The sequence below is a fragment of the Carassius carassius genome, chromosome 16 (genome assembly GCF_963082965.1).
Source record: "Carassius carassius chromosome 16, fCarCar2.1, whole genome shotgun sequence".
NCBI lineage: Eukaryota > Metazoa > Chordata > Actinopteri > Cypriniformes > Cyprinidae > Carassius > Carassius carassius.
In genome coordinates, this window is record NC_081770.1 from 614,237 (window position 1) to 631,294 (window position 17,058).

A 17,058-nucleotide genomic window follows, 5' to 3' on the forward strand; every position below is an offset into this window, starting at 1 on the left:
AATCATACAGCAGAAATATGCGACAACAGCCAATCAGCATGCAGCTTTAAACGTTCACGTCCAAGAAAAAAGTCAATTTCCTCCAGCACTTTACAAAGAAAACTCGCCAAGGACGACAAAAATGAGTGAAACTAACCTCGAGTTATTATTCACAAATTATTTAATTGTCGACAAAAAGGTAGCACGAATTCAGTTATATGAAAGTGGTTTGGTTATTAGAAAAAGCGACCAGGCGCAGATTAACCCGATCTGTAAAATATGTTGTGGGATGGAGAAAAACACAATGAACCTCCATCCCAGTGCTTCCACACACACCCTGCGTCTCAATCTGCTTCCCAAGTGGTGAATCAGTATATCATGAATGTGAACGACTCCCTGATCAGTGTCCTGACTCCTGAACTAGGAGCTGATTGAGACGCACTCATAGACTTTACTTGAGCAGCTGCCCAGGTATATTAGGAGAAACATTTATGCTTTTATTACTTTTATCCTCTCAGACTGTTGTATCCGCCCGAGATAATGAAACCCTCCGCGATCGATGAACTAGTGGAAATCTCCCCTCGCTGCTGGTTATGTGTGGTCAGAACTGTTTCCTCGCGCTGACATTCACACGCGCTGCAGAGCAGGTTCACGCAGAGACCTCTGGAGGAGCAGCTGCTCAAAGTATGAAAGGAGCACATGGAACAAGGCTTTAAATATCACTGTTCAAAATATCAATGCAGCAATATATTGTGATGCATTCCTTGCTGATTCACGTATCGATACCGATGATTATGTATTGATACGGCAGCAAATGCTGTGATGCAGTCTTGAAAAAGACACAGAATAGAAAAGATAATTTTAGGTTTAAAAGTTAAAACAATATTTTCTTTCCACCTAATAATAGCTCTGTCATCATCAAGAAAATGTTTTTGGAGTTGCAAGCTTGTATTTTGTTTCTCTCTCTCTCACAAAAACAACAAAACCTTCTCAAAATCTTCCTTGCAGGTGCATAAATCACAAATTAAGAAATTCACAGGCTGTGTTTATTCATCTTTGTTAATGTTAGCTAATGAAAATACAGTTTTTCATTGTTAGTTCATGCTAATTCAGAGTGCATTAACTAATGTTAACAAGCACAACTTTTGATTTGAATAATGCATTAGTTAATGTTGAAATGAACATCAACTAAGATTAATAAATGCTGTAGAAAGATTGTTCTTGCTTAAATCATGTTAACTAAAGTAGTTCACTAATATTAACTAATGGACCATTATTCAAAAGTGTTACCGATTAAGTTTATCATCACATGATTATAAGGATTTCATTGCTTTTCATAAAACTGAACTGATTCTATGTATTCTTTTTTCTTCCCTTTTAGCCATTTGCAAACAGGACAAGGACAGCCTCAAGGAAAGCTGAGGAAAGCTGTTCTCTGCATTTCCAAGAGACAAGACTATACCTCCCTCGACTAGTGTTGTGTTTGTACTAAACCCAGAGCAGCCCTGAATGAATCGACAGAATGACCCAGCTCATATTCTGATACTATAAAACTACACGACAAAAACATGATGTAAATAGCCTAGAAATAAAAAACACAGGAACTCATAGTGAGTCCAGCTGCAATATCACGATGAACTCATTGTGATGTTGTTATAATGATTATTAATTTTGATTAATCTAAAGTTTTTTGAGGGGAGCATCTCATATTCTGGTCTGTGATAAACATAACTATACTTTGAGATTTTGTTGTGCAAGGTAAACCTCACACACACACACACACACACACATTCATATGCGTTAACATACATGGAAAAATAAACCACTGTTTCAAAACGTGTGTGTTTTCTGCATGAGTGTGTGTATTATTGTATGTATTGTGTGTGTGTATTGTATGTGCATTATAGAACAAAATGTCAACATGTTTTAACATTATTTGACTCTAATGAATAAAATAGAAAATCTTGAGGGAAGCGGTGAAGAATGAATCTTTATTAGTCAGGTTTTGTCTTCACAACTCATTCCCAGAGAAAGACAGAACTGAAAACTGAAATAAAATGTGTTTCTTGAGCTGAGATTGATTCATATATATATATATAATGTATGTGTGTGTACATGTATATATTATACTTAAGGAGCTCTTTAATTAAACACAGTTAGGAACTCATGTCCACAATTTTTTTGTGTGTTGTGTCATTAGTTGTGTCTTAATTTGATTAATAATTATTACACAAATAGTATTTTAAAATTACATTTTTTATATTACTCTTTAATTTACTATTAATTTATTCTTCATTTTTGTCTATTCTGTATTATTACACCCTTGATATTACATATTCTTGCTATTATTAACCTATTGTTGTTCAGTTATTTATTATGGTATTATTCATATTATACATATAATTGTATGCTGTTATAAATCTATTATATCACATACCGGTATGTTATTGTACCGTTGTACTCACGTTTCATATTATTCACTGTACTTTAAGTTGTACTACATATACTTTTTAATATAACATATCACTTTTACTATATTTCTACTGTGCACTGTATCAGTGCATATTTCATTTTCACTGAATCCATAAAGCCTCATCAGTTACATGTGTTATTATTTGTTGTGGAGTGCATCTGTAGGCTAAAGTGCTATCAAAATGAAAAGCAGACAAGTGTGTCACTTTTTGATTTGTATTTACTTGTTTTATTCAATTTTCTCAACGGTAGTAAATTATTAGTGTTTAAAGATGTATTATTATCCCAGTATTTCAAAGGGAATGAGCTGTGTTCTGACCTGAGACACAAGAAAGAGAAAAAAAGAAAGAAAAATGTTGAAATTGAACACAGAGAAAGCAATAAAACAACTACATTTAATCTAATGTACATTCAAATTACATTACATGCATATGTCACAGTTATACTAAATTAACATTAGAATTGTAAACCGAAAAAATCTGCGAAATCAACAAGTGAAACAAATGTGAGCTTTCACAATTCCTTACGAAAATTAATAATTTTCCAAACCTAACTAAATAACTGGAGGCAAAGTTTTTTTTTTAACTGCACGTAGATCACAAACCTCTGAATGGGTTGATAAATGTGAACGTTATCGTGGTTTTATTCAGTAAAAACCGCAGCTCCCCGTTTACTTTCATTTGTTTTTAAGGCAGTCTTGCCCTCACTAACATGGCGGACTCGTGATGTATCGCAGCAATGCCTCAAAGCGGCCAATGGGGCGTCTAGGTATTTATATGTCTATGGCTACGAACTCCCGAACTGACTCAAATGATTCGCGATCCCCAAACTGACTCAAATGATTCGCGAACCCGCTTTGAACTCCCGAACTGACTCAAATGATTCGCGAACCCGCTTTGAACTCCCGAACTGACTCAAATGATTCGCGAACCCGCTTTGAACTCCCAAACTGACTCAAATGATTCGCAATCCCGCTCCGAACTCCCAAACTGATTCAAATGATTCGCGAACCCGCTTTGAACTCCCGAACTGACTCAAATGATTCGCGAACCCGCTACGAACTCCCAAACTGATTCAAATGATTCGTGATCCTCAAACTGACTCAAAAGATTCGCGAACCCGCTTTGAACTCCCGAAGTGACTCAAATGATTCGCAAACCCGCTTTGAACTCCCGAACTGACTCAAATGATTCGCGAACCCGCTTTGAACTACCGAACTGACTCAAATGATTCGCGAACCCGCTACGAACTCCCGAGCTGATTCAAATGTTTCGCGATCCCGCTCCGAACTCCCGAACTGACTCAAATGATTCGTGAACCCGCTTTGAACTCCCAAACTGACTCAAATGATTCGCGATCCCCAAACTGACTCAAATGATTCGCGATCCCGCTCCGAACTCTCAAACTGACTCAAATGATTCGCGATCCCCAAACTGACTCAAATGATTCGCGATCCCGCTCCGAACTCCCGAACTGACTCAAATGATTCGCGATCCCCAAACTGAATCAAATGATTCGCGAACCCGCTCCGAACTCCCGAACTGACTCAAATGATTCGAAATCATTTCAGAGCTGTAACAACTGTGAAACCGTGATATGTTTGCTTAAGGTTATCATACCATCAAAATCTCATACCGGCCCATGCCTAATAAATATATATATTCCATTTGTTGTTATTAACATGAAGTGCATTAAAGATTACATTACATCAAGGTTTCCCAAACTAGGGTTTGTGACTTTAATAAAAAGCTAATTAATTAAATCATAAAAAATGATACATTAAAATAAATAATTTTAAAACCAATCAAACTAAAATAAAATCTTACTAAAAAAGTTTAACATTTCATTTCTTTACCTGCATGTCATGTGGACATAACCAACATCAGAGAATCATGAACATGCAAATGTAATAATTTTTAAAATATATATTTTTTAAATCTCAGGGGTACTTCAAGTAAATATATTTGGTGAAAGAGGATCAGATGACAAAACTTTGTGAATTTGAGTGTTATAATGTGTTTGAAAGACAAACGCCTTCCAAATACACAATAATACATGATTAAATAAACTACAGAGTGATGATTCAAATAAAAATCAATGTGTTCATCAGTAGCTGATGCAATGTTGAAACACTTCTTAAACCTGAAATGATTTTTATAAATCAATCTTCAAATGCTGTCACTGACAATGCAATGCTGCAATTTGGAAATAGTGGAATAACTATTAGGGATTTCACTGTTATCATATTTTTCTTTGTTTCACCAGTTTTCATAATGTAGACAGACTGAGTGCATAAGTCTTTGGTGTTATTTTATATAATAAAAAGCCTAATAAATCAGCACATTACATGAGATTAAATAAACCATGTGTATGAGTCCACATTCTGTTGCTTTGTGTTTACTGGTGAAAGAGCAATACCTGAAACACAAAAGTACATTTCTCAAAGAACAACAAACTTTACGATTATAATTTAGAGCAAAAATAATTCTGATCGGTTTAGCCATTATATGTGCATATATATATATATATATATATATATATATGCTTCTCCAATGTAAGAAGTGCTTAGCCTCGATACTTTTACAACTGTAAAGTCAAAGTCTCCACCTAACACTAATCAAAATGATACAGCACAAGAACTGAAATACACTGAGTGTAGGAGATGATTTTAGTGACAGAGGAAGGTCAATCCAAAGCCCTGGAGCTGCAGCAGAAAAGACTCGATCACCTTTGCATTTTAAGTGAGATCGAGGAACTAGAAAGTGCAATTGATTCTTTGAATGCAGAGACTGATTCAGTCAGAAACATACTCTTCGAAAACATATAGCAGCGCTTTGTAATAAATTCTGTATTGTACAGGTGGCCAGTGTGAGATGATAAGCACAGAAGTAATGTGCTCTCTCTTCTTAGTGTCTGTTAAAAGCTGAACGAGCTGCAGCCGAGAGAGAGAGAGAGAGAGAGAGAGAGAGAGTTAGAGAGAGAGAGAGAGAGAGAGAGAGAGAGAGAGAGAGAGAGAGAGAGAGATAGAGAGAGAGTTAGAGAGAGAGAGAGAGAGAGATAGAGAGAGAGAGACTTGACTTTTAAAACACTTTAATTATATAAATCAATACAAGTTTAACAGCAAATCCAAAAAAACAATCAAAATAATTAAACCATTACCAATTAAAAACCAAACTGCCTGAATTACACACAGTCACCAAAGCTCCACCAACACCCCATTTCCATTCAAAATAAAGAACATTATTATTATGTTGATAGTAAGTATATTCAATCACCACTCTTGACTCTACTAGAGACTTAAACAGAGTTACTATATTCACATTTTCACCAGTATTTTTACACCGATGAGACTTTAAAATAACAAGTTTAGCTTGTCCTATTAAAAAATGAGCAAGTGTGCACTGTTGCTGCCAAGACCTTTTATATCTGCAACCCAAAATAAATAAACTGTTGGTGAATGTAAAACCCAATCTTACAATCATTTTTTCCAATACTGAAAATAGTGAGTTAAGTCTAAAACACTCACAAAACATATGAAAAACATTGTCAAGAGCATTACAAAAAGGACATACTGGTAAAACAGTCTCGTTAATTTTAGACACAAAAGAGTTTGTGGCTATAATACAATGTAGTATCCTCCACTGAATATCTCCACATCTCTTAGAGATAGGAGGCTTATACAGCAACCTCCATGATGGATAGATCTCATCTGAAAGAGAAAGGCACGACCTCCATTTTGTATCTGATCTATGCTTTAACTGGTCAAAATGTACAGTTTTGACACAAACATGGTATAACATTTTTTTCCCAATACAATGAAATACCATAGCACTATAACCTTTCAGCAATTTGGTCTGACTGTTATAATCAGATTCCCAGTCTTTGGGAACTACCCTGAACTCAGGAAAGGTCTGAGAAATAAAACCATTCATAAAAACATTATTAATAAAGGAAATGAAAGTCTGAGGGAAAGATGACTTAAGATCCCCAATTAATCTCTCCACAATTCTTACGGAATTTATTCCAACTTGATCCGCAATTGCATGTACAGTTCTCCATTGGCCATTGTTTAAATCAATCAAGTCCATGACTTTTGTTACCCCAGCCTTCAAAAACTGATTGACTAAAGATGACGACACATTTGTCGATAACTGAAAAAGAGGATTAAAAAAAAGAGGTTCTGAAAAGCCATAATGCTCATCTTCATGTCTCAATATTTTAAAACAATTCCAAGATTTAATCACTCCTAAATAAAAACTGAAAGGTAAAGAATGCACGTTCTCCACCAATGTCTTCTGCATTAAGAACAACTGTTTATCAAGACCAAATCCTGCAATATTCTTGAGTATATATAAACCAAACCCACCCCAAGACAAAGGGTCTGGACTGTACAGAAGTTTTTGTAATGTTTGCAACCTCATTGCCAGGACTTTTGATTCCAAATGTATTAATCCCTGTCCTCCCTCTGCCACAGGAAGATAAAGGATACCTGGAGGAAGCCAATGGCAGCCATCCCATAAAAAATTAACGAATGCTTTTTGAACTCCAGAAAGTAACTCCTTAGGGGGATCTAACACAGTAAATTTATGCCATAACGTAGAAGCTGCTAAATTGTTAATAACCAGGCATCTCCCCCTAAAAGAGAGATGTGGAAGAATCCATCTCCACTTCTGAATTCTGAGAATTACCTTGTCCGCTAACCCTTCCCAGTTCTTTTCTGTATAGCTATTAGTACCGAAATATAAACCAAGGATTCCAAACCCATCTCTGGCCCATCTGCATTGCTGGGGCAGCTTAGGGGGTCCTGTAGCCTGCCAGTCGCCCAATAGCAAGGATGCACATTTCTCCCAATTAATGCGTGCAGATGAAGCTTTTTGATATTTATTTAAGGAAGAGATCAGATGACAAAACTTTGTGAATTTGAGTGTTATAATGTGTTTGAAAGACAAACGCCTTCCAAATACACAATAATACATGATTAAATAAACTACAGAGTGATGATTCAAATAAAAATCAATGTGTTCATCAGTAGCTGATGCAATGTTGAAACACTTCTTAAACCTGAAATGATTTTTATAAATCAATCTTCAAATGCTGTCACTGACAATGCAATGCTGCAATTTGGAAATAGTGGAATAACTATTAGGGATTTCACTGTTATCATATTTTTCTTTGTTTCACCAGTTTTCATAATGTAGACAGACTGAGTGCATAAGTCTTTGGTGTTATTTTATATAATAAAAAGCCTAATAAATCAGCACATTACATGAGATTAAATAAACCATGTGTATGAGTCCACATTCTGTTGCTTTGTGTTTACTGGTGAAAGAGCAATACCTGAAACACAAAAGTACATTTCTCAAAGAACAACAAACTTTACGATTATAATTTAGAGCAAAAATAATTCTGATCGGTTTAGCCATTATATGTGCATATATATATATATATATATATATATATGCTTCTCCAATGTAAGAAGTGCTTAGCCTCGATACTTTTACAACTGTAAAGTCAAAGTCTCCACCTAACACTAATCAAAATGATACAGCACAAGAACTGAAATACACTGAGTGTAGGAGATGATTTTAGTGACAGAGGAAGGTCAATCCAAAGCCCTGGAGCTGCAGCAGAAAAGACTCGATCACCTTTGCATTTTAAGTGAGATCGAGGAACTAGAAAGTGCAATTGATTCTTTGAATGCAGAGACTGATTCAGTCAGAAACATACTCTTCGAAAACATATAGCAGCGCTTTGTAATAAATTCTGTATTGTACAGGTGGCCAGTGTGAGATGATAAGCACAGAAGTAATGTGCTCTCTCTTCTTAGTGTCTGTTAAAAGCTGAACGAGCTGCAGCCGAGAGAGAGAGAGAGAGAGAGAGAGAGAGAGTTAGAGAGAGAGAGAGAGAGAGAGAGAGAGAGAGAGAGAGAGAGAGATAGAGAGAGAGTTAGAGAGAGAGAGAGAGAGAGATAGAGAGAGAGAGACTTGACTTTTAAAACACTTTAATTATATAAATCAATACAAGTTTAACAGCAAATCCAAAAAAACAATCAAAATAATTAAACCATTACCAATTAAAAACCAAACTGCCTGAATTACACACAGTCACCAAAGCTCCACCAACACCCCATTTCCATTCAAAATAAAGAACATTATTATTATGTTGATAGTAAGTATATTCAATCACCACTCTTGACTCTACTAGAGACTTAAACAGAGTTACTATATTCACATTTTCACCAGTATTTTTACACCGATGAGACTTTAAAATAACAAGTTTAGCTTGTCCTATTAAAAAATGAGCAAGTGTGCACTGTTGCTGCCAAGACCTTTTATATCTGCAACCCAAAATAAATAAACTGTTGGTGAATGTAAAACCCAATCTTACAATCATTTTTTCCAATACTGAAAATAGTGAGTTAAGTCTAAAACACTCACAAAACATATGAAAAACATTGTCAAGAGCATTACAAAAAGGACATACTGGTAAAACAGTCTCGTTAATTTTAGACACAAAAGAGTTTGTGGCTATAATACAATGTAGTATCCTCCACTGAATATCTCCACATCTCTTAGAGATAGGAGGCTTATACAGCAACCTCCATGATGGATAGATCTCATCTGAAAGAGAAAGGCACGACCTCCATTTTGTATCTGATCTATGCTTTAACTGGTCAAAATGTACAGTTTTGACACAAACATGGTATAACATTTTTTTCCCAATACAATGAAATACCATAGCACTATAACCTTTCAGCAATTTGGTCTGACTGTTATAATCAGATTCCCAGTCTTTGGGAACTACCCTGAACTCAGGAAAGGTCTGAGAAATAAAACCATTCATAAAAACATTATTAATAAAGGAAATGAAAGTCTGAGGGAAAGATGACTTAAGATCCCCAATTAATCTCTCCACAATTCTTACGGAATTTATTCCAACTTGATCCGCAATTGCATGTACAGTTCTCCATTGGCCATTGTTTAAATCAATCAAGTCCATGACTTTTGTTACCCCAGCCTTCAAAAACTGATTGACTAAAGATGACGACACATTTGTCGATAACTGAAAAAGAGGATTAAAAAAAAGAGGTTCTGAAAAGCCATAATGCTCATCTTCATGTCTCAATATTTTAAAACAATTCCAAGATTTAATCACTCCTAAATAAAAACTGAAAGGTAAAGAATGCACGTTCTCCACCAATGTCTTCTGCATTAAGAACAACTGTTTATCAAGACCAAATCCTGCAATATTCTTGAGTATATATAAACCAAACCCACCCCAAGACAAAGGGTCTGGACTGTACAGAAGTTTTTGTAATGTTTGCAACCTCATTGCCAGGACTTTTGATTCCAAATGTATTAATCCCTGTCCTCCCTCTGCCACAGGAAGATAAAGGATACCTGGAGGAAGCCAATGGCAGCCATCCCATAAAAAATTAACGAATGCTTTTTGAACTCCAGAAAGTAACTCCTTAGGGGGATCTAACACAGTAAATTTATGCCATAACGTAGAAGCTGCTAAATTGTTAATAACCAGGCATCTCCCCCTAAAAGAGAGATGTGGAAGAATCCATCGCCACTTCTGAATTCTGAGAATTACCTTGTCCGCTAACCCTTCCCAGTTCTTTTCTGTATAGCTATTAGTACCGAAATATAAACCAAGGATTCCAAACCCATCTCTGGCCCATCTGCATTGCTGGGGCAGCTTAGGGGGTCCTGTAGCCTGCCAGTCGCCCAATAGCAAGGATGCACATTTCTCCCAATTAATGCGTGCAGATGAAGCTTTTTGATATTTATTTAAGGAAGATATCAAACTTGTAACATCTTCTGAGCTTTTTATAACCACTGTTATATCATCAGCATATGCTGTAAGTTTAACTGAACCTACACTGGGGTCACTAAGAATATTAAAACCACTTAGCTGCCTCCGAAGTGAGACTAATAAAGGCTTAATAGAAATAGCATACAGAAGTCCAGAGAGAGGACACCCTTGCCTTATCCCCCTTATTGATCTTCAACATACTAAAAACTTCATTATATAGCATTTTGATAAGAGATACAAAATAAGGACCAAAACCAAAAGCTTCCAGAGATTTAAATAAATACTGGTGATCAACCCTGTCAAACGCTTTTTCTTGATCAAATGAAAGCAAACCGATGTCTAAATTGTGCATTTTTGCCACTGTAATCATATCCCTCATCAAAAACAGGTTATCAAAAATTGTCCTTTTGGGGACACAAAATGTTTGGTCCATATGAATGACTGATGCCATATATTTCTTAAGCCTGTTAGTCAATGATTTGGATAAAATCTTAAAATCAACACATATCAGTGATACCGGCCGCCAGTTCCTCAAACACCCAAGATCCCCCTTTTTCGGAATTAATGTAAGAATTGCCCTTCGACAACTCAAAGGAAGGGTCCCTTGATTGATGCATTCAAGAAAAACTTCATACAAGTCTTGTCCTAGTAGGTTCCAGAAGGATTTAAAAAATTCTGCCGAGAGCCCGTCCAATCCAGGTGACTTCCCAGAACACATTTCCTGAACAGCTTGTGAAATCTCTCCAAAAGTCAATGGCCTGTCCAACTCATTACTTGCTTTTTCAGTCAATTTGGATAGGTCACGTAAAAGTTCATCAGCCACTGCATCGTCACATAATTCCGAATGGTATAAATCCTCATAAAAAGAGAGAGCATAAGACTGCATTTCCCGTTGATCCGTTATAACTCCACCACCTGGTATTTTTAACTGATGAAAACTCTTCTGTTCCCTTGGGGGTTTTTTTTCAAGACCAAAGAAGAATGATGTAGGAGCATCCATGTCATTCAGCTGTGCAAATCTGGTTCTCAGAAGGGCTGATCTTCCTTGCTCTTCCAATAAATTTTTCAAAAGGAGTTTATCATTCGCAACAGAGTCAATGAAAGTTGAATTATCATGGGTACAGTCACTGCTTTTCCCAAGGATAGCTTGTTCAAGGGACTTCATTCTTTCTTTGAGCATCCCAGCATTGTGTGCAGTATACTGTTGGCAAAAAGACTTGATTTGTGTCTTACCAACATCCCACCATTGACTTAGTGACTGAAAATTACATCTCTCCTCTCTCCAAGCTTTCCAGAAAAGATTAAAAGAGTGAAGAAAAGTGCCGTCCTGCAATAATCTATTATTAAATCGCCAATGCGATTTGTGAGATTTAGAAAGAGAACCAGATACTAAAATAGATACATAGTGATGATCTGACAGAAAAGATGGTGAAATCGAACTACTAAAAAACCTACCCCTATTGGCCTTTTCCACATAAAAACGGTCAAGCCTAGCTCCTGACATAATTTTAGAATTAGCTTTTAACCATGTGTACTGTCTGGCCATAGGAAAGGCCTCCCTCCACACATCAACTAAATTATGTTCATTAATTATTTTCTTTAAAATCTCAGCAGAAGCTTGGTGAGGTTCATCATGATTCCTGTCCAACTGTGAATTAACAGTACAATTAAAATCTCCACCAAGTATAACAATATTTCCCTGAGGACACTTAACTAAAGCATCAGAAAGTGTTTTGAAAAATGAGATGCGTTCTTGACCAACATTCGGCGCATACACATTAATTAAAGAAAAAGGAGTATCACCAAAAACAACATCAACTCTCAACATCCTACCAGGTATTATTTCAAGGACATCTGGCTGTATGCTAACAGATGGAGAAAAAAGGATGGCAATACCCGCACTAAGGATGGTACCATGACTCAATACAACACTGCCTTTCCCATCACCATTCCACTGTGCTTGATTTTGCCGATCTGTATGCGTTTCCTGCAACAAAATAACATCTGCCTGTTTTAACCGCAGATAATCAAACAAAGCAACTCTCTTTCTTGTACACCGACAACCATTAACATTAAAGGTCCCAATGTTTAAGGTTGTCATAACGAAAGGTAAAAGAATGCAAAAATAATATATCACCTTACTATACATAACCGTATCAATGTTTTTTATGACACGTGTTTAGTCGTTTTTTAACGGCACTGACATGTTTCTTTAGTCTGTATCTTTTAGGCTGATCAAGCTCCTCCAATGAAGCTTTTCTCATAGCCACAGCGCATGAATCAACAAACAGTTGTAAATCAGAGAAATGCTTCTCTAGTTGTGGCCTTCGCTGATTAAAAGTGTCATTGAGAAAATTATTCATTTGTTGTACTGTGTAATAAGGTGGTTTTATTTGCGAACTGCGTTTTTTTTCCGCAGCACTTCCTTGTGAGCTGACATCAGTGAAATAATCCACATTATCAGATTCCTCACTGTCAGAGTTTGTGATTATGGACTGAGCCTCACCTCTCTCAGACAGCTGATCCACATCGACCTGTGACAGGCCAACAGATGATAGTGAGTCCCGAGACTCTTCAAAATAATAAAGAAAAAAAGTAATGAAAACTCACTCAAACAAGCCGCCACTCGCTCAAACACCCACGCGCCTCTCCCAGGAGTTCCGCACTTGCGCACGCACACACACACAGAGAGAGAGAGAGAGAGAGAGACAGGGGGGGAGAGAGAGAGAGAGGGAGAGGGAGAGGGAGAGAGAGAGTGAGAAAGAGAGAGAGAGAGTGAGAGAGAGAGAGTGAGAGAGAATTGAATTTGAAAAATCCATTTAATTACAAAAAAATGTTACTTCCAATACATCGAATACATATTTTCACATAACATATTCACAAAAAAGTTAACATGTACATAAATATACATCTGCATCTTCCTAATACATAAAACCCCTTACTGCAAAAAAAATGCAAAGACTAACATGCCTTCACATACAGAACACAGCGCTTCTTTACAACACCACTTCATTTCAAAAGATAACAAATCATTCATTGCCTTAAAATAATTAAAATCTGTGACCACTCTTGACTTAATTAAATTGGTAAGAACCATCAGAACGTCCTGTCCAGATTTATTTTCAACCTTATTTTGCCTGCTTACGTAAATTGCCATTTTTGACTGACCCAACACAAAATTCAACAATTGACATTCAAAAGACCTTCTTCTTACTTATTTAAAACCACAAATAAACATTTGCATAGAAAAAACCTCATTAAACGATGTTAAAAGATTCTCCAAAACATGGAATAAAGGTTTCAATCTGCAACAATACATAAAAGCGTGAAACACAGTTTCTCTTTGACCACAGAAAGGACAATCAGGACTTATTTCCGGATTTAACACTGAAATGAAAGCGTTTACAGCTATAACTCCATGTAAAATCCTCCACTGAATATCACCCCCCCTCTTGGGTAACGGTGGCTTATATAGAGCTCTCCATTCTGGTTTACACTCTTTACTTAGTCCAAGGGCATTACGCCATGGAGTATCACATCTGTTATTCAAGACTTTTCTATTAAAAACCTTCACACAACTTTTATACACCTCTTTAACATTCAGAGAATCATCACAAAAACATATATCTCTCTTCACCAAAAAAGGGCCATCACATTCTTCCAGTTTAGGAGACAAGATTAAAGTATAAAAGGCATCCTCCTCATTAGGCTTTAAGGTTCCTTGACAAAAGTCTGTGAGGATTTTTAATTCCTCTTCCAACAATGCTGACTTCCATTTGATAAGAATTTGCCGAACCAACCGAATGGATTTAATGCCCAGCTTTACAGCAGTCTCTTCAAGATTTTCAAAGGTAGGTCCAGCTGTATTTATCAAATGTCCAAGTGTTGTTACTCCAGCTTTGATTAAGTTGCCAGCACTTGCAGAAAGAAAAGAAACATTTCCTGCATTGTCAAAACGAGTCCCATTAATCAATGGTTCTTGTAGTAACCAATAAAGTGTCCTTGGATTCTGTTCAATAAAAATATTAAACAAATTCCAAACTTTAAAAATGTTCTTGTAAAAAATTGGTGCATCTGATGTGTTTACTTTCAGAGGATCCATTAAAAAGAGAGTTTTATCAAGACCTAGGCCTCCCACACTCTTTAAAATCTCACATGAAACAACTTTCCAGTTAGAGTCAAAGGATCCATACAATAATCGGTGTATAAAACGCATACGATAAGTAGCAATTCTACTTTGCACGTTAATAAGACCTTGACCTCCTTCATCTTTGGGTAAAAATAGCACACTTTGGGATACCCAATGTAATTTTTCCCAAAAAAAGTCTACCAGGACTTTCTGAATCTCTACGAGTAGATTTAAAGGAGGATCCAGGCAGGCTACGCGATGCCACAAAGAGGAGGCCACAAGGTTGTTTATAATAAGAATTCGCCCCCTGTAGGACATTCTTGGAATCAGCCACTTCCATTTATTTAATCTTCCTTTCACATTTTCAAGAACATTTTCCCAGTTTTTCTTTACAATGGAACCATCTCCAAGAAAAACACCCAGGTATTTAAAACCTCCTTTAGACCACAGTAAACCATTTGGGAGTATTGGAACACCCTGTGACCAATGTCCAACCAGAATTGCTTCACTCTTGGCCCAATTAACTGTAGCTGATGATATTTCTTTAAAATCGTTTAAAATATTTACCACTGTTTCGACATCCTTTTGATTACTAATAAAAATCACTACATCATCAGCATATGCTGACAGGGAAACATTTTTACCAGAATATGGTAAAATCAAACCTTTAATGTTTTCTCTTACCTTATGTAAAAACGGTTCAATGGCCACAGAATATAACATACCCGACAGAGGGCAACCCTGTCTCACACCTCTTTTCACCTCAAAAGGAGCACATAAGCCACCGTTAACCTTAATAATACTCTCAATATTATTATATAACACTCTGATTTTTTTCACAAAATCTTTTGTGAAGCCATAGGCTTCCAGGGTTTTAAACAAATATTGGTGTTCAACTCTATCGAAAGCCTTTTCCTGATCTAAGGAGATCAGGCCAACATCAATATCCTTCATTTGTGCAAGATCAAAAATATCCCGCACAAGTGCAATATTATCAAAAATTGATCTCTTAGGGATACAGTATGTCTGATCAGAGTGAATCACCTGCTCTAAAACACCTTCAATTCTGTTAGCAAGTGCTTTTGAGAGTACTTTATAGTCACTACATAAAACCGAAACTGGTCTCCAGCATTTTATATCTGTCAGGTCTCCTTTTTTTGGTAAAAGGGTAAGAATAGCTCTCCGACAGCTTAACGGCAAATGTCCATTTTTAAAACTGTCATTTAAAACCTGAAGCAAATCTTCCCCCACCACAGACCAAAAAGTTTTATAAAACTCAACTGACAGGCCATCTATACCCGGAGCCTTTCCATTCTCCATACTCTGAAGTGCTTTTTTAAGCTCCTCTAGACATAGTTCACCACTAAGATCCTTATTTGATTCAGTAGAGACTTGAGGTAAGTTTTCTAAGAAAGAAGAATTAATATTATCTTCTATGTTCAGCTCTGATTTATATAGCTCTTTATAAAAACGAAACAATTCGTTTACGAATTTCATTAGCATCTGTTAACATTCTCCCCGACTCAGATCTTAATCAATGGAAAAATCTTTTTTTACCATTCTTTTTCTCAAGTCCAAAAAAAAATTTTGATGGTACATCCATTTCTTCAATGCTTTGAAACCGAGACCTGATCAAAGACCCTTGTGCTCTCATCTCTAAAATTTTATTTAGTTTGGATTTTTTCTCGGAAATACACCTCGTACATGTCCAATCTCCAGTGGATTGTAGTCGTTCTTCCAAATTAATAATATCCATCTCTAAAATGTTCATTGACCTTTCTATATTTTTTGTGACATTCTTTGTATATTGCTGACTAAACTGTTTAATTTGGACTTTTCCATAGTCCCACCACTGTTGTATTGAGTTAAAAGTTGATTTTGTGTTCCTAAAATTTTTCCAGAAAAACTCAAAAGCATCTTTGAAACCTTTATCACTTAAAAGTGCATTGTTAAAATGCCAATATGCACTCTTTGGCTTAACAGAGTTCAAAAATATTGAACATTGAACCATACAGTGATCAGAAAAAGATACAGGAATGATACAACAGCTTCTAAAAACATTTATCTGATGTCTGAAGCAATATATCTTATCCAATCTTGCCAAAGACACAGCTTTATCACGGAAATGAGACCATGTATACTGTCTGCTATTCCCATGAAAATTCCTCCATACATCATTAAGCTCATGAGTTTTAATTAGTTGTATCAGCCTTTTACGTGATGGCATATGCGGTTCAAGGTGATTTCTGTCAATATTCTGTTCAGTACAATTAAAATCACCACCAAGCAGTAAGTAATCATCACTACTACATTTTTGCAAAGCTAAACATAACATATCTAAAAAAGCTATTCTTTCAACAGATGCAGTTGGGGCATATATTGAAAAAAAAACTAAAACTTCGTTTTCAAACACCGTCCTAATCTTTAAAATTCTGCCTTTTAGAATTTCTTCCACCTCATAAGAAACAGGGGTAAAGTATTTAGAAAAAAGAACAGCAACCCCTGCACTAAGTGAGTTATTGTGACTCAAAAAAGAGAGCCCCTCCCATTCCATTGCCCAAACTGCTGCATTTTGTGCATCACTATGGGTCTCTTGCAATAAAATTACATCAAAACGTTTTTGTTTAACAAACTCATAGATCTCCGCTCTTTTTTTG

The 17,058-nt window shown here is 36.2% G+C and overlaps 1 protein-coding gene across 1 annotated transcript in view; it reads right to left on the reverse strand.

Annotated features, from left to right (window-relative positions):
• Positions 1-485: 485 nt before the first annotated feature.
• Positions 486-17,058, reverse strand: part of LOC132159275 (NACHT, LRR and PYD domains-containing protein 3-like) — a 62,113-nt gene continuing 45,540 nt past the window's right edge. Inside the window, exon 13 of the mRNA XM_059568808.1 lies at positions 486-654. Coding sequence (XP_059424791.1) covers positions 486-654 — 169 coding nt within the window. The remainder of the gene's footprint in view (positions 655-17,058) is intronic.